Genomic DNA, 20,842 nt, shown 5'->3' with positions numbered 1-20,842 from the left:
TATACGGAAGCCGAATGGTTACTTCGCTTATGGCCAAATGGAAGACGCTGAGCGTGGAGCAAATCGCAGTCTCCATTACACTGGCGCTGCAGCTGGAATTGACAGGCGTTTGCGGCCTGAACGGCTCGGAACGAGCTGCACCAAGAACTAAAGGCCTATTCATTCGACGCTAGACCGAGCCACCTTCCAAACGATGGTACATCAGAGCCGCCAGGAAAACGAGCTAATCCCTACTGCAAGTGTCACAACTGCGGAAAGCCTGGTCATAAAAAGGCGGATTGTCGATCAAAAACAGTGCCAGTGCACGTTCAGCAACCCGACAGGCGACCATCAGGGAAAGACCGGTCTACTTTGACTTGTTTCAACTGCGGAAAAGCTAGACACATCTCTACCGTATGTCCTGATCGTCAGGAGCGTTCATCGTCTAGCAAAAATAACATTGTTAAAGATGTCAACATCTGTACCGTTTTTGAGCCCGTAGGGACGTTTTCGCAATCTGGTGAGTCGTTCCAATTTTGTTTTGATTCTGGAGCCGAGTGTTCACTCATCAAGGAGGCTACTTCGCAGAGACTATCTGGATCCAGAATGGGGAACGTAGTTATTTTAAGGGGTCTTGGTAGCAATACTATTTGCAGCACTTTGCAGATATTGGCTAATGTTTTGATAAGCGAACGCTCATATGAAATATTGTTTCATGTAGTGTTAGACAATTATATTAAGTATGACGCTCTGATTGGTCGAGATATTTTGAGCCAGGGAGTCGGTGTGACAATAACATCAAAATCTCTTACTATGTTTAACGAAAAACCTATATATGTTGTCTGTTGAAGTTTCCGAAAAGAATCCCGATTTGGCTAATGCTGACACTGATTTGCGTGGACCTGATAGAGACCAATTGTTGTCAATACTACAAGAATATTCAGGGTCATTCATAAATGGAATTCCACTAAGCCGTGTGACTACGGGCCAGTTAGAAATTCGCTTGATTGATCAGAATAAGACGGTTCAAAGGCGCCCATATAGGTTGAGTGTAGAGGAGAAGGAAAAAGTTCGGCATTTAATTCAACAGTTGTTAGAATCAAACATTATTAGACCCAGTTCGTCCCCCTTTGCGAGCCCAATGTTACTTGTCCGAAAAAAAAAATGGTACTGACCGCCTCTGCGTGGATTATAGAGAGCTAAATGCAAATACCGTTTCAGACAGGTACCCTTTGCCGCTAATTTCTGAACAAATAGCCAGGCTGAGTGGTGCAAAGTTTTTCAGCTGTATAGACATGGCAAGCGGATTTCACCAGATCCCAATTCACCCGAATTCAGTCGAGCGAACGGCATTTGTTACCCCAGAAGGCCAGTACGAATACTTGACTATGCCATTCGGGCTTAAGAATGCACCTTCTGTATTCCAAAGAGCTATTAATCGTGCCTTAGGTGATCTTACCCATTCGTATGCCATTGTTTATATGGATGACGTAATGATAATTGGACGTACAAAAGAAGAAGCTTTTGATAGATTGCGAGTAGTACTGCAAGCACTTACGCATGCTGGATTTTCTTTTAATATTACAAAATGTTCCTTTCTTAAGTCTTGTGTTGAATATTTGGGTTAAGTCAGGTGAGATTCGGCCAAATCCCAGGAAAATTCGAGCCCTTTTGAATTTGCCACCTCCGCAGTCCGTCACTCAGTTGAGACAATTTATTGGGCTAGTCTCGTATTTTCGACAATTTGTACCCAAGTTTTCACAACTGATGAAACCTCTTTACGCCTTTACTTCAAAGAGCAGGTCATTTTTGTGGGAATTGGAGCATGAACAAATACGGCAAAAAGTAATATCTATTTTAACTAATGAACCTGTCCTTACTATATTCGACCCACAATTTTCTATCGAGCTCCACACAGACGCGAGTTCTGTCGGCTACGGCGCTATTTTGCTGCACCGGATTGAACAGAAGCCTCGAGTTATCGAATATTTTAGCGAGATGACGTCTTCAGCAGAATCGCGTTACCATTCATATGAACTGGAGACACTTGCTGTCTACAATTCTATAAAACACTTTCGCCATTACTTGCATGGCCGTCATTTTGTTGTGTTTACTGATTGCAATTCGCTTAAAACCTCTCGTACAAAGATAGAACTGACCCCTAGAGTTCATAGGTGGTGGTCGTACATGCAATCTTTCGAATTTAATATTCAGTATAGACCAGGTGAGCGTATGGCTCATGTTGACTTTCTGTCTCGGAATCCGGTTCCAAAAATTGTCAAGAATTCCATAGGCGTAGTCGAAAGGCATATCAATCTGACAGAAATATCCGACAACTGGTTATTGGCTGAACAGCAAAGAGACGAAGAAACTTCTTCCATTATCTCTAAATTGCGTAATAATGAATTGTCCGAGGATTTGGCCAAGACTTATGAACTACGGTCTGGAACTCTGTACCGAAAAATTCAAAGAAATGGAAAGACTCGATGTCTGCCCATAATCCCAGAGCAGTTTAGGTGGTCCGCTGTCAACAACGTACACGAGTCAGTTATGCATCTCGGGTGGGAGAAAACTCTTGAGAAAATGTACGAGTTCTATTGGTTCGATAAAATGTCTAAGTATGTTCGCCAATTTGTGGACAACTGTATCACTTGTAGAATATCAAAACCTCCGTCTGGCAAAATACAATCCGAACTCCATCCCATTCCTAAAATTGACATCCCGTGGCATACGGTTCATGTGGTAAACTTAGTGGAAAAAGGAGTATATAATTGTGATGATAGACGCATTTACCAAATTTGTCTATCTCTCTCATACTACGAAGCTAGACACCGATAGTTGCATTAAGGCAGTGAGGTCTGTTATATCATTATTCGGTGTCCCCTCCCGACTTATTGCTGATCAAGGTGGTAGTTTTGCTAGTTCAGCTTTCCGTGATTTTTGCTCAGCACAGAAAATAGATTTACATTTAATTGCCACAGGTGCTAGTCGTGCGAATGGCCAAGTGGAGCGAGTCATGAGTACTCTAAAGTCCATGCTGACTGCGGTTGAAACTGGCCCAGGATCTTGGCAGGATTCTTTATATGAGATTCAGCTGGCCCTTAATAGCACACCCAATAGAGTTACTAAAGTCAGTCCATTAGAGATACTTATTGGCAGAGAAGCAAGGCCATTTGGGCTTACACCTGTTGTAAAAGAACAAAATATTGTCGATGTTGGCTTAGTTAGAGAAATAGCAAAACGCAACATGGAAATGAATGCCAAAATTGATAAAGCTAGATTCGATAAAAACAAAGCCACTATTGTAAGACACAAGCTAGGAGACCATGTTTTACTTAAAAATGAAGAGCGTCACCAGACCAAATTATATCCTAAGTTTAAAGGTCCATTTGTAGTGGCCGAAGTATTACCAGGAGATCGATATAAACTCAAAGCATTAAATAATAACCGAACTTATAAATATTCTCATGAATCTTTGCGATGCATGCCTGAGAAGAGGATTACCACAGTATTTGAAGATGAAGGCACAGAAGATGCCAGTGATCAAGCCAGTGAGGGCTGTGATCTTGAGAATGACTAAAAATTTGTAAACCTCCGGACCTATTCCAAATACGACTTTCTCTACCTCATGGGTGCCCGAGTTATGTGGTTCGCCATTTTGTTGGAATTGTTTAAATTTGGTAATGGTTGGTGGTGTGAGTTAGTTGGCCGGCTTATAGACTGCGCCATCTGGGTGCCACGTATGTTAGCCGGATAACAAAAGATGGACTGGCCGGTTTGAAAAACTGTGCGCTAGTAGAAAAATGTATTGAAAATCAAGAACGTTAACGATTTATGTTTGAAGAAGACAAAATTATGATTGTTTGATTGAAAGGTGATGGTAGTCCGGTTCTCATGGCTTAAATGTAATAAATGAGATGTTTTAAATATTTGTATTGGTTTGATTTAAAGTAATAAAGAATGAAGAATAACTTTATATTTTGAAGAAAAAAAAAAATAAGCCTTTGAAAGATTCTGTTTAATTATTGAGAGACTGACGCCTCTTTTTATTTTTCTGATGCGCGGCAGACAACCGTTAGAGTTTCTGCCGAACGTAGTCTGGTCGTGGGTAGGAGCGAGGGGGAAGTAGATGTCTGTACGAAAACGAGAAGCATACAGAAAAATGCGGTGTGCATAAGTATTGGTGTATGCGGACTAGAACAACTGTCATAATTGTGTTGGTATTGCGTGTAAAGTCAAGAACTGCGCATAATTCTGATTTTGTGAAGAAGAGATCAGTCAGTCAGTTTTCGATCGTTACGCATAACAGACATGCCTCGCTCAAGTGCCAGAAAACGTCGCGCGAATCATAACGAGAGTAGTGAAGAGGAAGAAGGGCATCCTGATGACTCTTTGACATATGCATGTATATTTTAACGTCTTCCTTTACGCTCCCAAATAAAAAAGCCACACCATTAGCATTAATGAGAAACATATGTACATATTTATGCATGTTATTGGATCGATCACCGCAGTTCTTTTGCTTTTATTGCAAAACTCAAATGCCGAAATTCCCGGTTGCGACTTCTTTGACACCGTAGATATTTCAAAAGCGCAAAGGTTCTCGAACGGATCGTACCTCTACGAAGGCTTGCTGATCCCCGCCCACTTGATTGCTAAGTATGACTACAAGCTCCTGGCCGACGACTCGAAGGAGAAGGTGGCGAGCCACGTACGAGGATGTGCCTGCCACCTTAGGCCCTGCATCCGGTTTTGCTGCCCCCAGTACCAAAAGATGAATATGAGCGTGTGCTACGGCGACATGTCAGAGGACGAGCTGAACAAGCACGATCCCTTCGTGAACGTGACGCTCAGCGACGGGTCGGTGGTCAGGAGACACTTCAAGGAGGACCTGATCGTGCAGTCGGACCTGGCCAAGCGCGGATGTCCCCGGATGTACTTTATGAATCACGAACTGCCGGGCAACGAATTCACGCTGTTTGAGGTTAGTTTCCTGTGTTCCTGTCACTTCTGAAGAGTGTAACCGTCTTTGAATCTCCGTAGAATGGATCTCTTCTGCGTCACTGGGACAATGCGGAACTGAGCAAGCGGGAGTACTGCGTCCAGCATCTTTCATTCATAGGTGATAGTATCCGAATTGCACCCCACTTCTGTCCACTTTCGTCTGAGCACTCGAGAACGTGGAAGACCGTTGGTAAGTTGAATTCCCTGCTTGATTTTAGGGTTTTTCGTTAATGTCCTTTTTCACAGCGATTGTGATATCCATGATATGCATAGTCCTAACGATCAGCGTGTACCTCTATGTCAAGAAGCTTCGCAACCTGCACGGAAAGTGTTTCATTTGCTACTTGGCCTCCTTGTTCCTCGGCTATCTCTTCCTGCTCCTCAACATGTGGAAATACTCCTCCCACTTCTGCGTTACAGCAGGTTTGCTTATGGCGATTACAAGATAAAGGATGACTAATTTGACATTCCGATATCATGATCAGGGTTCATGGGCTACTTCTCCGTCATCGCCGCGTTCTTTTGGCTTTCTGTCATCAGTCTTACTCTCTGGAATTCGTTTAGTGGCAACTCCGGCTGGCTGAACCGTTTCTTGCCACAGGATCGGTTCCTTTCTTACAACTTATACGCCTGGGGCATGGCGCTGCTCCTGACTGCAATAACATATATAGCTGACCAGGTGGTTGATGACGAGAATTTGAGACCCCGCGTGGGCGTCGGAAAAAATTGTTGGATCTACAGTAAGTTACTATTCCTATAATTAGAACTGCGGTGTAACTCGTTTTGTTAACCAACAGCTGGGGATATGACTGTCATGATCTACTTCTATGGTCCGATGCTGTTGCTAATCGCTTTCAACATAACAATGTTTGTCCTGACGGCTTTTCGTATAATGAAAGTGAAGAAGGAAGCCCAAAACTTTACTCAACAGCAAAACACAACCAATAGGCTCAACTCGGACAAGCAGACGTAATAATTTTACAATAATTTATACAGTTTCAAATCCAAAAAGTTAACAATTTTAATTATTTTCAATGTCTTTTAAAGTTACACCCTATTCCTGCGACTCTTCATCATCATGGGCTTGTCGTGGAGCTTGGAAATAGTCTCGTTTTTGTTGAGCAAAAAGCAGGCTTGGGCCAAGGCTTTTATGGTGGCTGACTACTTCAATTGGTCCCAGGGCACCATCATATTTGTGCTCTTTGTTCTGAGGCCCAGCACACTGAAGCTCCTGAAGGAACGGTAAGTAATCGGTTCTTTCAGAGGAGGTCCAATTAACCAGGTTCTATCATCGTTTTTGGCTGAGCAGGATTAAGGGTGGGAGGAATGAAGTCGGCGCCAGCGATGAACATATCTCACTTCAGAATACAAAAATTGAACCCAGTGTTTTTTAATATATGGGTAATGTGAAAATACAGTTTATTAGTTCATTTGGTATTGGAAACCTTCTATTTTGTACCACTAACAGGCAGCCTAATGTTCGTGACCAAAGGCTGCTTTGCTTGCTCATTATTGCTCACATGTCGTATGCTCATATGGGCTACGAATATTTGCTACTTATCACTTCTTAAGTTTCTTGATTTATGCACACTGTCTAAGCATGTCTAAGCATTAATTAAATGTTGAATGTAATTGGCCATTAAGTTATAACTTTGCGCAATAATAATCTATTGTAATCCATCCTAGACGTGCCATCAAAGCGAGATCCAAGCAACTTCTACCCGGATATGCACAGATGTTATTAGACACGAATACTCGGCATTGAGGATGAAATCTCAGGGAAATCCTTTTCGGAGCAGCACTTACACTCTCTCGTAGTATTAATTTTTAAAATGGGTACTGCTTGTACTGCCTCAATTTCTAAATATTCATTTAAAGAACTAAAAATAATTATATAATGACTTGTTATGACAATGACTAACTAAAAATCTAAATTCCTGAATTTTTTTTTATAAATTACGATTAATTCCTACCACAGAAAAGTGTTTCTAGTGACTTTAAAATATTACTAATTTAGGATGCTAATAATAAAATTAAAGATTGTGAATCAAGAGAAACTAAAATTCCTGACTATAATTAAGTTGAATAAATGAGAGGAACATACATATTTTTAACATAGTTTTAAATAATTTTTCATGCACATCGTTGTTAAAAAACAACAAGTTATTTGAATATAAATTAAATAAAATGAAATATTGGTTTACATTAACCACAAAAAATCATATTTTACAATGTCATTCAATTGAACGATAGAGAAAATTACTAAAAACGATCTAGTCGAGTTCCTCGACTATAAGATACTCATTTCTCAGCTAGTTTTTTCATTTAAAAATTTCCTTCCTTCCTTTCTATTACGTTTTGCACAGTATTCAACGAATCTATTATATTTATTTATTTCTTATTGTATAAAGCATTTAATTCTCGGCTGCATTGGGACCACCGTTAATTTTGGGACTGGTTGATATTCCACAAGGAGTCTCTATAAACTGGGAGGGATCCATTTGTGTAAGACAAAAAGTCAACAAAGACAACAAAACAACCGATACCAAAGACCGCATTTCTCCCCAGGCAAAGAACGACTAAATCCATAACATTTCAGAAAGCTTCTTATCAGCTTAAAACTCCTGAATACCAAAAAAACTTTTGAATTTTTTGTTTTGTATAATTTTGTACGTTTTTTGTTTTCTCTTTTAGTTTGAATTAAAATAAAAATTGTTTGAGTTCCCTCAAAACGTAGTGATAAGATGGTTGAATTTACTTGTAAAATATTTTTGATTAGCCTTTGCCAAATGTTCTTAGATGCTGGGTAACTAGTAGTCTGTTCAGAGCTTGGAAAGCAGCGACTCACTCAGCGTTGCATGCTTAATCTCGTACATGGGCAGATCGTCTCGGTTGGTGATCCTGATCAAGAATGTACCTACATATGTACATACAATGTGTACTTTATAAGGTCGGAAACATCGTATATGTTACGTTCTTTTCGAAAGAAAAAGTTAAGAAAAACCAATATTGGAACAGTAGAACTAAAAGTTATAGAACTATCAATAAGTTCAGAAACATCTTTTAAAAATAATAATATTCCTTTTATTTAAAAAAAAACTGGCGTGATCAAACCATTAGATCGATAGTATATTGGCAATTAAGTGGCAACTCTATCATTTGAAGAACTGTATCAACATACGGACGCAATCTGAATTTGTGAACACAGAAGACTAGTCTCTTTTTCGACGTGGAACGGATCAGTCGGAGAAAAAAAACCGCTGCTGCGAATACACACACTTGTGTATTTTAATTAAAACTTTAAGGTTTATCGGTACTTAAATTTGTCGCAGCAAATCAGTTGTTTGTGTAAAAGGTTACTCTTCTTCAATGTTTTAAACAATAAAATAAGTTTCCTTCCAGTCAAAAATGTTTAAATAACAATTTCTGTGCATTTAAGAGAGCGTGAAATGTTGCTCTCTTCTAACACATTTAAGAATTCGACATGTGTATGTATGAATAATATAATATGTTGGTGTTGTTTGATTGTTAAATTTCCAGTCACATCATGGATAGATACATTTTCACATGGCTGTATCGGACATTAATTAAACATTTTTGGCAGAAATGTATGTTTATATGTTATACAAACTTACGGATAGATTTTGGCAGTGCGAAAAAAAAGAGAATGAATGTACATGCACATACAAACATGTGTACATGTGTACACGCATAATAGAACGAAGATATAAAGCAGTTTCCGCAAGTCGATGCCGAAATACCCTTTCAAATGAATTTAAAAAATAAGAGAAAATGCTATAGTCGTGGATTGCTATTGTCGTAGGCATGGCAAAAGGATTTTTGGTAAATCGATAGAAATTGACAAGAGAAATATAAATATGTAAAGATATCAAAAAATGTTGCAAAAAAGTGGGCAGTTTTGAGCGACTCTTTGTATGGCAGCTTTATGATATAGTCGCCTGATATGGATCGAACTAAAACCAAAAGTGTATATTGCCAGAAACAACGAGTGTGAATTTATTTTTAATTTATCTTTTTATTATTTCTATGATATAGTGATCTTATCTAAAGTTATATGCAGATATATAAAAACAAATACGAGTTTCCGTAGAAACGGACGGACATAACGACTCGAGATCTGGACCTTCATAAGGCCAGGTCTACTCGGCTAGGGATCCTGATCAATGTCTATGTATTACTTTAAAGTGGCGTAAACTTGTATTTTTACATGTTACATACTTTTAAGCAAATCTAGTAAACCCTTTTAATTTACATGTGACGAGTATAAAAGTTGAATGGTAGCAAAAGAAAATGAATTGTATTATATAATGTTATCTTAGTTAATCAGCGTCTGATGAACGCCCTCTTGTGCGCACATTTTTTTTTGTTTTTTTGAGACTATGATTCATTAGTATGCCAAATTTTAGAGAGCAGATTTCTTGGAAATCCCGAATAAATTTTTAAGGTTCCAAGAAGTGAAATGCTTAAAAAACAACAGAAACACACTTAAAAAGCAAACAAATTTTGCAGAATTAATTCGCATAAAATGCGGAAAATAACGGATGTTTATTATATGTACATACATACACAAAAATAATAATAAATGGGTGGTATCTTCGCTTCTGTGGAATTTTCTATTTAAGCTACAATATATGTATGCATGTATATTTTAACGTCTTCCTTTACGCTCCCAAGTAAAAAAGCCACACCATTAGCATTAATGAGAAACATATGTACATATTTATGCATGTCTATTCCAATATAAAGAAAAATTCATCATATGATTTTTTGTTTGGCAGAAAATGCGAATAGTTATTGGATCGATCACCGCAGTTCTTTTGCTTTTATTGCAAAACTCAAATGCCGAAATTCCCGGTTGCGACTTCTTTGACACCGTAGATATTTCAAAAGCGCAAAGGTTCTCGAACGGATCGTACCTCTACGAAGGCTTGCTGATCCCCGCCCACTTGACTGCTAAGTATGACTACAAGCTCCTGGCCGACGACTCGAAGGAGAAGGTGGCGAGCCACGTACGAGGATGTGCCTGCCACCTTAGGCCCTGCATCCGGTTTTGCTGCCCCCAGTACCAAGAGATGAATATGGGCGTGTGCTACGGCGACATGTCAGAGGACGAGCTGAACAAGCACGATCCCTTCGTGAACGTGACGCTCAGCGACGGGTCGGTGGTCAGGAGACACTTCAAGGAGGACCTGATCGTGCAGTCGGACCTGGCCAAGCCCGGATGTCCCCGGATGTACTTTATGAATCACGAACTGCCGGGCAACGAATTCACGCTGTTTGAGGTTAGTTTCCTGTGTTCCTGTCACTTCTGAAGAGTGTAACCGTCTTTGAATCTCCGTAGAATGGATCTCTTCTGCGTCACTGGGACAATGCGGAACTGAGCAAGCGGGAGTACTGTGTCCAGCATCTTTCATTCACAGGTGATAATATCCGAATTGCACCCCACTTCTGTCCACTTTCGTCTGAGCACTCGAGAACGTGGAAGACCGTTGGTAAGTTGAATTCCCTGCTTGATTTTAGGGTTTTTCGTTAATGTCCTTTTTCACAGCGATTGTGATATCCATGATATGCATAGTCCTAACGATCAGCGTGTACCTCTATGTCAAGAAGCTTCGCAACCTGCACGGAAAGTGTTTCATTTGCTACTTGGCCTCCTTGTTCCTCGGCTATCTCTTCCTGCTCCTCAACGTGTGGAAATACTCCTCCCACTTCTGCGTTACAGCAGGTTTGCTTATGGCGATTACAAGATAAAGGATGACTAATTTGACATTCCGATATCATGATCAGGGTTCATGGGCTACTTCTCCGTCATCGCCGCGTTCTTTTGGCTTTCTGTCATCAGTCTTACTCTCTGGAATTCGTTTAGTGGCAACTCCGGCTGGCTGAACCGTTTCTTGCCAGATAATCCGTTCCTTGCATACAACGTATATGCCTGGGGCATACCGCTACTCATGACTGCAATCACCTATATAGCTGACCAGGTGGTTGATGACGAGAATTTGAGACCCCGCGTGGGCGTCGGAAAAAGTTGTTGGATCTACAGTAAGTTACTATTCCTATAATTAGAACTGCGGTGTAACTCGTTTTGTTAACCAACAGCTGGGGATATGACTGTCATGATCTACTTCTATGGTCCGATGCTGTTGCTAATCGCTTTCAACATAACAATGTTTGTCCTGACGGCTTTTCGTATAATGAAAGTGAAGAAGGAAGCCCAAAACTTTACTCAACAGCAAAACACAACCAATAGGCTCAACTCGGACAAGCAGACGTAATAATTTTACAATAATTTATACAGTTTCAAATCCAAAAAGTTAACAATTTTAATTATTTTCAATGTCTTTTAAAGTTACACCCTATTCCTGCGACTCTTCATCATCATGGGCTTGTCGTGAAGCTTGGAAATAGTCTCGTTTTTGTTGAGCAAAAAGCAGGCTTGGGCCAAGGCTTTTATGGTGGCTGACTACTTCAATTGGTCCCAGGGCACCATCATATTTGTGCTCTTTGTTCTGAGGCCCAGCACACTGAAGCTCCTGAAGGAACGGTAAGTAATCGGTTCTTTCAGAGGAGGTCCAATTAACCAGGTTCTATCATCGTTTTTGGCTGAGCAGGATTAAGGGTGGGAGGAATGAAGTCGGCGCCAGCGATGAACATATCTCACTTCAGAATACAAAAATTGAACCCAGTGTTTTTTAATATATGGGTAATGTGAAAATACAGTTTATTAGTTCATTTGGTGTTGGAAACCTTCTATTTTGTACCACTAACAGGCAGCCTAATGTTCGTGACCAAAGGCTGCTTTGCTTGCTCATTATTGCTCACATGTCGTATGCTCATATGGGCTACGAATATTTGCTACTTATCACTTCTTAAGTTTCTTGATTTATGCACACTGTCTAAGCATGTCTAAGCATTAATTAAATGTTGAATGTAATTGGCCATTAAGTTATAACTTTGAGCAATAATAATCTATTCTAATCCATCCTAGACGTGCCATCAAAGCGAGATCCAAGCAACTTCTACCCGGATATGCACAGATGTTATAGACACGAATACTCGGCATTGAGGATGAAATCTCAGGGAAATCCTTTTCGGAGCAGCACTTACACTCTCTCGTAGTATTAATTTTTAAAATTGGTACTGCTTGTACTGCCTCAATTTCTAAATATTCATTTAAAGAACTAAAAATAATTATATAATGACTTGTTATGACAATGACTAACTAAAAATCTAAATTCCTGAATTTTTTTTTATAAATTACGATTAATTCCTACCACAGAAAAGTGTTTCTAGTGACTTTAAAATATTACTAATTTAGGATGCTAATAATAAAATTAAAGATTGTGAATCAAGAGAAACTAAAATTCCTGACTATAATTAAGTTGAATAAATGAGAGGAACATACATATTTTTAACATAGTTTTAAATAATTTTTCATGCACATCGTTGTTAAAAAACAACAAGTTATTTGAATATAAATTAAATAAAATGAAATATTGGTTTACATTAACCACAAAAAATCATATTTTACAATGTCATTCAATTGAACGATAGAGAAAATTACTAAAAACGATCTAGTCGAGTTCCTCGACTATAAGATACTCATTTCTCAGCTAGTTTTTTCATTTAAAAATTTCCTTCCTTCCTTTCTATTACGTTTTGCACAGTATTCAACGAATCTATTATATTTATTTATTTCTTATTGTATAAAGCATTTAATTCTCGGCTGCATTGGGACCACCGTTAATTTTGGGACTGGTTGATATTCCACAAGGAGTCTCTATAAACTGGGAGGGATCCATTTGTGTAAGACAAAAAGTCAACAAAGACAACAAAACAACCGATACCAAAGACCGCATTTCTCCCCAGGCAAAGAACGACTAAATCCATAACATTTCAGAAAGCTTCTTATCAGCTTAAAACTCCTGAATACCAAAAAAACTTTTGAATTTTTTGTTTTGTATAATTTTGTACGTTTTTTGTTTTCTCTTTTAGTTTGAATTAAAATAAAAATTGTTTGAGTTCCCTCAAAACGTAGTGATAAGATGGTTGAATTTACTTGTAAAATATTTTTGATTAGCCTTTGCCAAATGTTCTTAGATGCTGGGTAACTAGTAGTCTGTTCAGAGCTTGGAAAGCAGCGACTCACTCAGCGTTGCATGCTTAATCTCGTACATGGGCAGATCGTCTCGGTTGGTGATCCTGATCAAGAATGTACCTACATATGTACATACAATGTGTACTTTATAAGGTCGGAAACATCGTATATGTTACGTTCTTTTCGAAAGAAAAAGTTAAGAAAAACCAATATTGGAACAGTAGAACTAAAAGTTATAGAACTATCAATAAGTTCAGAAACATCTTTTAAAAATAATAATATTCCTTTTATTTAAAAAAAAACTGGCGTGATCAAACCATTAGATCGATAGTATATTGGCAATTAAGTGGCAACTCTATCATTTGAAGAACTGTATCAACATACGGACGCAATCTGAATTTGTGAACACAGAAGACTAGTCTCTTTTTCGACGTGGAACGGATCAGTCGGAGAAAAAAAGCCGCTGCTGCGAATACACACACTTGTGTATTTTAATTAAAACTTTAAGGTTTATCGGTACTTAAATTTGTCGCAGCAAATCAGTTGTTTGTGTAAAAGGTTACTCTTCTTCAATGTTTTAAACAATAAAATAAGTTTCCTTCCAGTCAAAAATGTTTAAATAACAATTTCTGTGCATTTAAGAGAGCGTGAAATGTTGCTCTCTTCTAACACATTTAAGAATTCGACATGTGTATGTATGAATAATATAATATGTTGGTGTTGTTTGATTGTTAAATTTCCAGTCACATCATGGATAGATACATTTTCACATGGCTGTATCGGACATTAATTAAACATTTTTGGCAGAAATGTATGTTTATATGTTATACAAACTTACGGATAGATTTTGGCAGTGCGAAAAAAAAGAGAATGAATGTACATACATGCACATACAAACATGTGTACACGCATAATAGAACGAAGATATAAAGCAGTTTCCGCAAGTCGATGCCGAAATACCCTTTCAAATGAATTTAAAAAATAAGAGAAAATGCTATAGTCGTGGATTGCTATTGTCGTAGGCATGGCAAAAGGATTTTTGGTAAATCGATAGAAATTGACAAGAGAAATATAAATATGTAAAGATATCAAAAAATGTTGCAAAAAAGTGGGCAGTTTTGAGCGACTCTTTGTATGGCAGCTTTATGATATAGTCGCCTGATATGGATCGAACTAAAACCAAAAGTGTATATTGCCAGAAACAACGAGCGTGAATTTATTTTTAATTTATCTTTTTATTATTTCTATGATATAGTGATCTTATCTAAAGTTATATGCAGATATATAAAAACAAATACGAGTTTCCGTAGAAACGGGCGGACATAACGACTCGAGATCTGGACCTTCATAAGGCCAGGTCTACTCGGCTAGGGATCCTGATCAATGTCTATGTATTACTTTAAAGTGGCGTAAACTTGTATTTTTACATGTTACATACTTTTAAGCAAATCTAGTAAACCGTTTTAATTTACATGTGACGAGTATAAAAGTTGAATGGTAGCGGAAGAAAATGAATTGTATTATATAATGTTATCTTATCTCAGCGTCTGATGAACGCCCTCTTGTGCGCACATTTTTTTTTGTTTTTTTGAGACTATGATTCATTAGTATGCCAAATTTTAGAGAGCAGATTTCTTGGAAATCCCGAATAAATTTTTAAGGTTCCAAGAAGTGAAATGCTTAAAAAACAACAGAAACACACTTAAAAAGCAAACAAATTTTGCAGAATTAATTCGCATAAAATGCGGAAAATAACGGATGTTTATTATATGTACATACATACACAAAAATAATAATAAATGGGTGGTATCTTCGCTTCTGTGGAATTTTCTATTTAAGCTACAATATATGTATGCATGTATATTTTAACGTCTTCCTTTACGCTCCCAAGTAAAAAAGCCACACCATTAGCATTAATGAGAAACATATGTACATATTTATGCATGTCTATTCCAATATAAAGAAAAATTCATCATATGATTTTTTGTTTGGCAGAAAATGCGAATAGTTATTGGATCGATCACCGCAGTTCTTTTGCTTTTATTGCAAAACTCAAATGCCGAAATTCCCGGTTGCGACTTCTTTGACACCGTAGATATTTCAAAAGCGCAAAGGTTCTCGAACGGATCGTACCTCTACGAAGGCTTGCTGATCCCCGCCCACTTGACTGCTAAGTATGACTACAAGCTCCTGGCCGACGACTCGAAGGAGAAGGTGGCGAGCCACGTACGAGGATGTGCCTGCCACCTTAGGCCCTGCATCCGGTTTTGCTGCCCCCAGTACCAAAAGATGAATATGAGCGTGTGCTACGGCGACATGTCAGAGGACGAGCTGAACAAGCACGATCCCTTCGTGAACGTGACGCTCAGCGACGGGTCGGTGGTCAGGAGACACTTCAAGGAGGACCTGATCGTGCAGTCGGACCTGGCCAAGCCCGGATGTCCCCGGATGTACTTTATGAATCACGAACTGCCGGGCAACAAATTCACGCTGTTTGAGGTTAGTTTCCTGTGTTCCTGTCACTTCTGAAGAGTGTAACCGTCTTTGAATCTCCGTAGAATGGATCTCTTCTGCGTCACTGGGACAATGCGGAACTGAGCAAGCGGGAGTACTGCGTCCAGCATCTTTCATTCATAGGTGATAGTATCCGAATTGCACCCCACTTCTGTCCACTTTCGTCTGAGCACTCGAGAACGTGGAAGACCGTTGGTAAGTTGAATTCCCTGCTTGATTTTAGGGTTTTTCGTTAATGTCCTTTTTCACAGCGATTGTGATATCCATGATATGCATAGTCCTAACGATCAGCGTGTACCTCTATGTCAAGAAGCTTCGCAACCTGCACGGAAAGTGTTTCATTTGCTACTTGGCCTCCTTGTTCCTCGGCTATCTCTTCCTGCTCCTCAACGTGTGGAAATACTCCTCCCACTTCTGCGTTACAGCAGGTTTGCTTATGGCGATTACAAGATAAAGGATGACTAATTTGACATTCCGATATCATGATCAGGGTTCATGGGCTACTTCTCCGTCATCGCCGCGTTCTTTTGGCTTTCTGTCATCAGTCTTACTCTCTGGAATTCGTTTAGTGGCAACTCCGGCTGGCTGAACCGTTTCTTGCCAGATAATCCGTTCCTTGCATACAACGTATATGCCTGGGGCATACCGCTACTCATGACTGCAATCACCTATATAGCTGACCAGGTGGTTGATGACGAGAATTTGAGACCCCGCGTGGGCGTCGGAAAAAGTTGTTGGATCTACAGTAAGTTACTATTCCTATAATTAGAACTGCGGTGTAACTCGTTTTGTTAACCAACAGCTGGGGATATGACTGTCATGATCTACTTCTATGGTCCGATGCTGTTGCTAATCGCTTTCAACATAACAATGTTTGTCCTGACGGCTTTTCGTATAATGAAAGTGAAGAAGGAAGCCCAAAACTTTACTCAACAGCAAAACACAACCAATAGGCTCAACTCGGACAAGCAGACGTAATAATTTTACAATAATTTATACAGTTTCAAATCCAAAAAGTTAACAATTTTAATTATTTTCAATGTCTTTTAAAGTTACACCCTATTCCTGCGACTCTTCATCATCATGGGCTTGTCGTGGAGCTTGGAAATAGTCTCGTTTTTGTTGAGCAAAAAGCAGGCTTGGGCCAAGGCTTTTATGGTGGCTGACTACTTCAATTGGTCCCAGGGCACCATCATATTTGTGCTCTTTGTTCTGAGGCCCAGCACACTGAAGCTCCTGAAGGAACGGTAAGTAATCGGTTCTTTCAGAGGAGGTCCAATTAACCAGGTTCTATCATCGTTTTTGGCTGAGCAGGATTAAGGGTGGGAGAAATGAAGTCGGCGCCAGCGATGAACATATCTCACTTCAGAATACAAAAATTGAACCCAGTGTTTTTTAATATATGGGTAATGTAAAAATACAGTTTATTAGTTCATTTGGTGTTGGAAACCTTCTATTTTGTACCACTAACAGGCAGCCTAATGTTCGTGACCAAAGGCTGCTTTGCTTGCTCATTATTGCTCACATGTCGTATGCTCATATGGGCTACGAATATTTGCTACTTATCACTTCTTAAGTTTCTTGATTTATGCACACTGTCTAAGCATGTCTAAGCATTAATTAAATGTTGAATGTAATTGGCCATTAAGTTATAACTTTGAGCAATAATAATCTATTCTAATCCATCCTAGACGTGCCATCAAAGCGAGATCCAAGCAACTTCTACCCGGATATGCACAGATGTTATAGACACGAATACTCGGCATTGAGGATGAAATCTCAGGGAAATCCTTTTCGGAGCAGCACTTACACTCTCTCGTAGTATTAATTTTTAAAATTGGTACTGCTTGTAAATAATTATATAATGACTTGTTATGACAATGACTAACTAAAAATCTAAATTCCTGCATTTTTTTTTATAAATTACGATTAATTCCTACCACAGAAAAGTGTTTCTAGTGACTTTAAAATATTACTAATTTAGGATGCTAATAATAAAATTAAAGATTGTGAATCAAGAGAAACTAAAATTCCTGACTATAATTAAGTTGAATAAATGAGAGGAACATACATATTTTTAACATAGTTTTAAATAATTTTTCATGCACATCGTTGTTAAAAAACAACAAGTTTTAAATAAATTAAATAAAATGAAATATTGGTTTACATTAACCGCAAAAAATCATATTTTACAATGTCATTCAATTGAACGATAGAGAAAATTACTAAAAACGATCTAGTCGAGTTCCTCGACTATAAGATACTCATTTCTCAGCTAGTTTTTTCATTTAAAAATTTCCTTCCTTCCTTTCTATTACGTTTTGCACAGTATTCAACGAATCTATTATATTTATTTATTGCTTATTGTATAAAGCATTTAATTCCTAATTGGGATATGTCCGTTCGCCAACCTGTATGAACTTTGCGTATTATTACTTAAATTTATCTATCTATGTACATGCCAAGAACTGATAGAATGGCACGGTTCCCGCCGATTGTCGCTGAGTATGGGGTATCTTAAAGCACATTCTTGTTCTCTCTTGACATCGCTTATTGCGGCAGAGCTGTGCTGTCCACATTTTGGGATCAGTCATCTTAAAACTCTGGTCGGGCAAACATGTTTTTTGTGTTAGTCGTTCCATTTAAACCTTGTGTAAGTATTTATATTTAAAATTTTTTGCATACAAATTTTTAAGCATAAAAAGTACAAGTCTAGTACGATTTGACCGTTTTTATACAGTTTCGTCCTCTTACACGGATAATTCTTGTGACCTAGTTTTAAAAATGAACTTTTTTCAGCTTCGTAGAATGCTTATTAATAGCAAAAAGATTTGTTGAATTTATTTTTAACATTACTAAGTTGATAAGTTAAACTTTGATAAATAACAACTTATACAGAATGGTACATTTGAGTGTACCATGACTCAATTTTTTGTTTTCGACGATCATAAGCTTAAGTTCAGTTTCGAGTTTTGCGGGGATCATTTTGCTACTATATTTCTAAATGTAAGCACTTATCTTGGGTTACCGGCGTAGATACTTACAGGATAGCATACATCATTTGAATTCAGTTGACTATCATTTTAATTTCCTTGGCAGAAAATGCGGATATTAGATGTTTTGTTAATCGCAGTTCTTTTTCTGCTGATGCCAAAATCAAATGCCGAAATTCCCGGTTGCGACTTCTTTGACACCGTAGATATTTCAAAAGCGCAAAGGTTCTCGAACGGATCGTACCTCTACGAAGGCTTGCTGATCCCCGCCAACTTGACTGCTAAGTATGACTACAAGCTCCTGGCCGACGACTCGAAGGAGAAGGTGGCGAGCCACGTACGAGGATGTGCCTGCCACCTTAGGCCCTGCATCCGGTTTTGCTGCCCCCAGTACCAAGAGATGAATATGGGCGTGTGCTACGGCGACATGTCAGAGGACAAGCTGAACAAGCACGATCCCTTCGTGAACGTGACGCTCAGCGACGGGTCGGTGGTCAGAAGACACTTCAAGGAGGACCTGATCGTGCAGTCGGACCTGGCCAAGCCCGGATGTCCCCGGATGTACTTTATGAATCACGAACTGCCGGGCAACAAATTCACGCTGTTTGAGGTTAGTTTCCTGTGTTCCTGTCACTTCTGAAGAGTGTAACCGTCTTTGAATCTCCGTAGAATGGATCTCTTCTGCGTCACTGGGACAATGCGGAACTGAGCAAGCGGGAGTACTGCGTCCAGCATCTTTCATTCATAGGTGATAGTATCCGAATTGCACCCCACTTCTGTCCACTTTCGTCTGAGCACTCGAGAACGTGGAAGACCGTTGGTAAGTTGAATTCCCTGCTTGATTTTAGGGTTTTTCGTTAATGTCCTTTTTCACAGCGATGGTGATATCCATGATATGCATAGTGCTAACGATCAGCGTGTACCTCTATGTCAAGAAGCTTCGCAACCTGCACGGAAAGTGTTTCATTTGCTACTTGGCCTCCTTGTTCCTCGGCTATCTCTTCCTGCTCCTCAACGTGTGGAAATACTCCTCCCACTTCTGCGTTACAGCAGGTTTGCTTATGGCGATTACAAGATAGAGGATGACTAATTTGACATTCCGATATCATTATCAGGGTTCATGGGCTACTTCTCCGTCATCGCCGCGTTCTTTTGGCTTTCTGTGATTGGAATACACTTGCGGATTACGTTCAGTACACCCTCTAACGGTTTGAATCGATTCCTGCCAGATAATCCGTTCCTTGCATACAACGTATATGCCTGGGGCATACCGCTACTCATGACTGCAATCACCTATATAGCTGACCAGGTGGTTGATGACGAGAATTTGAGACCCCGCGTGGGCGTCGGAAAAAGTTGTTGGATCTACAGTAAGTTACTATTCCTATAATTAGAACTGCGGTGTAACTCGTTTTGTTAACCAACAGCTGGGGATATGACTGTCATGATCTACTTCTATGGTCCGATGCTGTTGCTAATCGCTTTCAACATAACAATGTTTGTCCTTTCGGCGCTTGACATATATAACACAAAGCTCAGTGTGCATGGCTTCGCCAAAAAGCAAGAAACAAACCAACAGCTAAATGACCAACAATTGTAATTATATTTTATTATTAGAAATTGACTGTAATGTCAATTGACACTTTTTGTAATCTGTTAACAGGTTTACTATATTCCTGCGACTTTTTATCATCATGGGCTTGTCGTGGAGCTTTGAGATATTATCCTTTTTGATGAGCAAACAGCAAGCTTGGGCTGAGGCTTTAAAGGTGGCTGACTACTTTAACTGGTCCCAGGGTACTATAATATTCGCGCTTTTTATTTTAAAGCCTAGCGTTCTAAAACTGCTAATACCAGGGTAAGCAAACTATTACGAATAACCTTGAAACTTGACCGTCTCACACGTCGAAATCGTTTGATTTAGGTGTCAAAACCTCCCAGGAAGTCACCATAATCCGAGATCAAAAGCAGCTCGATATAATTCAACTCATACGGCTTGTGAAGAAGGATCGATTGCGGATCCAAACGCAGTGTAGCTTTAATTGAAGGTCGTAGACGAAGAGTCGCTTGGAATTCAGAAAGATGTAATGTCTTTGTAATTGATCACATTATTTTGATTTTCTGTAGAGCCAAAGCTTCTAAAAAAATGTTTGTGTCCAGGCAATACATAATTTCTTGGTATATATACTAGTGTGTATCGCCATTAAAACTATATAAAAAGCAATAAATATTA

The 20,842-nt window shown here is 39.0% G+C and overlaps 4 protein-coding genes across 7 annotated transcripts; all 4 read left to right on the top strand.

Annotated features, from left to right (window-relative positions):
• Positions 1-4,076: 4,076 nt before the first annotated feature.
• LOC6620874 (probable G-protein coupled receptor Mth-like 3) lies at positions 4,077-7,090 on the top strand. Of its 2 annotated transcripts, XM_002045034.2 has the most exons (8): positions 4,077-4,963; positions 5,023-5,173; positions 5,230-5,406; positions 5,469-5,723; positions 5,781-5,952; positions 6,031-6,225; positions 6,293-6,384; positions 6,670-7,090. In XM_002045034.2, the coding sequence occupies exons 1-7, from the start codon at positions 4,454-4,456 to the stop codon at positions 6,375-6,377; spliced, it is 1,545 nt and encodes a 514-aa protein (XP_002045070.2). In that variant the 5' UTR covers positions 4,077-4,453; the 3' UTR covers positions 6,378-6,384; positions 6,670-7,090. The 2 variants fall into 2 exon arrangements, with proteins under 2 accessions (XP_002045070.2, XP_032570086.1); XM_032714195.1 differs by lacking the exon at positions 6,293-6,384.
• A 1,327-nt stretch (positions 7,091-8,417) lies between these two features.
• On the top strand, positions 8,418-12,412 carry LOC6620873 (probable G-protein coupled receptor Mth-like 3). Its single transcript, XM_032714197.1, has 9 exons — positions 8,418-8,471; positions 9,783-10,286; positions 10,346-10,496; positions 10,553-10,729; positions 10,792-11,046; positions 11,104-11,275; positions 11,354-11,548; positions 11,616-11,707; positions 11,993-12,412. The coding sequence occupies exons 1-7, from the start codon at positions 8,433-8,435 to the stop codon at positions 11,397-11,399; spliced, it is 1,344 nt and encodes a 447-aa protein (XP_032570088.1). The 5' UTR covers positions 8,418-8,432; the 3' UTR covers positions 11,400-11,548; positions 11,616-11,707; positions 11,993-12,412.
• A 1,123-nt stretch (positions 12,413-13,535) lies between these two features.
• LOC6620932 (probable G-protein coupled receptor Mth-like 3) lies at positions 13,536-17,690 on the top strand. 3 transcript variants are annotated; one of them, XM_032714194.1, is made up of 9 exons: positions 13,536-13,660; positions 15,098-15,601; positions 15,661-15,811; positions 15,868-16,044; positions 16,107-16,361; positions 16,419-16,590; positions 16,669-16,863; positions 16,931-17,022; positions 17,308-17,690. In XM_032714194.1, exons 2-8 carry the CDS (start codon positions 15,101-15,103, stop codon positions 17,013-17,015), a joined length of 1,536 nt encoding a protein of 511 aa, XP_032570085.1. In that variant the 5' UTR covers positions 13,536-13,660; positions 15,098-15,100; the 3' UTR covers positions 17,016-17,022; positions 17,308-17,690. The 3 variants fall into 3 exon arrangements, with proteins under 3 accessions (XP_032570085.1, XP_032570083.1, XP_032570084.1); XM_032714192.1 differs by lacking the exon at positions 13,536-13,660 and adding an exon at positions 13,740-13,793; XM_032714193.1 differs by lacking the exons at positions 13,536-13,660; positions 16,931-17,022 and adding an exon at positions 13,740-13,793.
• A 381-nt stretch (positions 17,691-18,071) lies between these two features.
• Positions 18,072-20,830, top strand: LOC6621456 (probable G-protein coupled receptor Mth-like 4). Its single transcript, XM_032714188.1, has 8 exons — positions 18,072-18,269; positions 18,716-19,219; positions 19,279-19,429; positions 19,486-19,662; positions 19,725-19,979; positions 20,037-20,205; positions 20,273-20,467; positions 20,534-20,830. Exons 1-8 carry the CDS (start codon positions 18,234-18,236, stop codon positions 20,643-20,645), a joined length of 1,599 nt encoding a protein of 532 aa, XP_032570079.1. The 5' UTR covers positions 18,072-18,233; the 3' UTR covers positions 20,646-20,830.
• The last annotated feature ends 12 nt before the right edge of the window (positions 20,831-20,842 follow it).

This window comes from Drosophila sechellia, chromosome 2R (assembly GCF_004382195.2).
Source record: "Drosophila sechellia strain sech25 chromosome 2R, ASM438219v1, whole genome shotgun sequence".
Classification (NCBI taxonomy): domain Eukaryota; kingdom Metazoa; phylum Arthropoda; class Insecta; order Diptera; family Drosophilidae; genus Drosophila; species Drosophila sechellia.
This window is presented reverse-complemented; position numbering and strand designations above follow the sequence as displayed.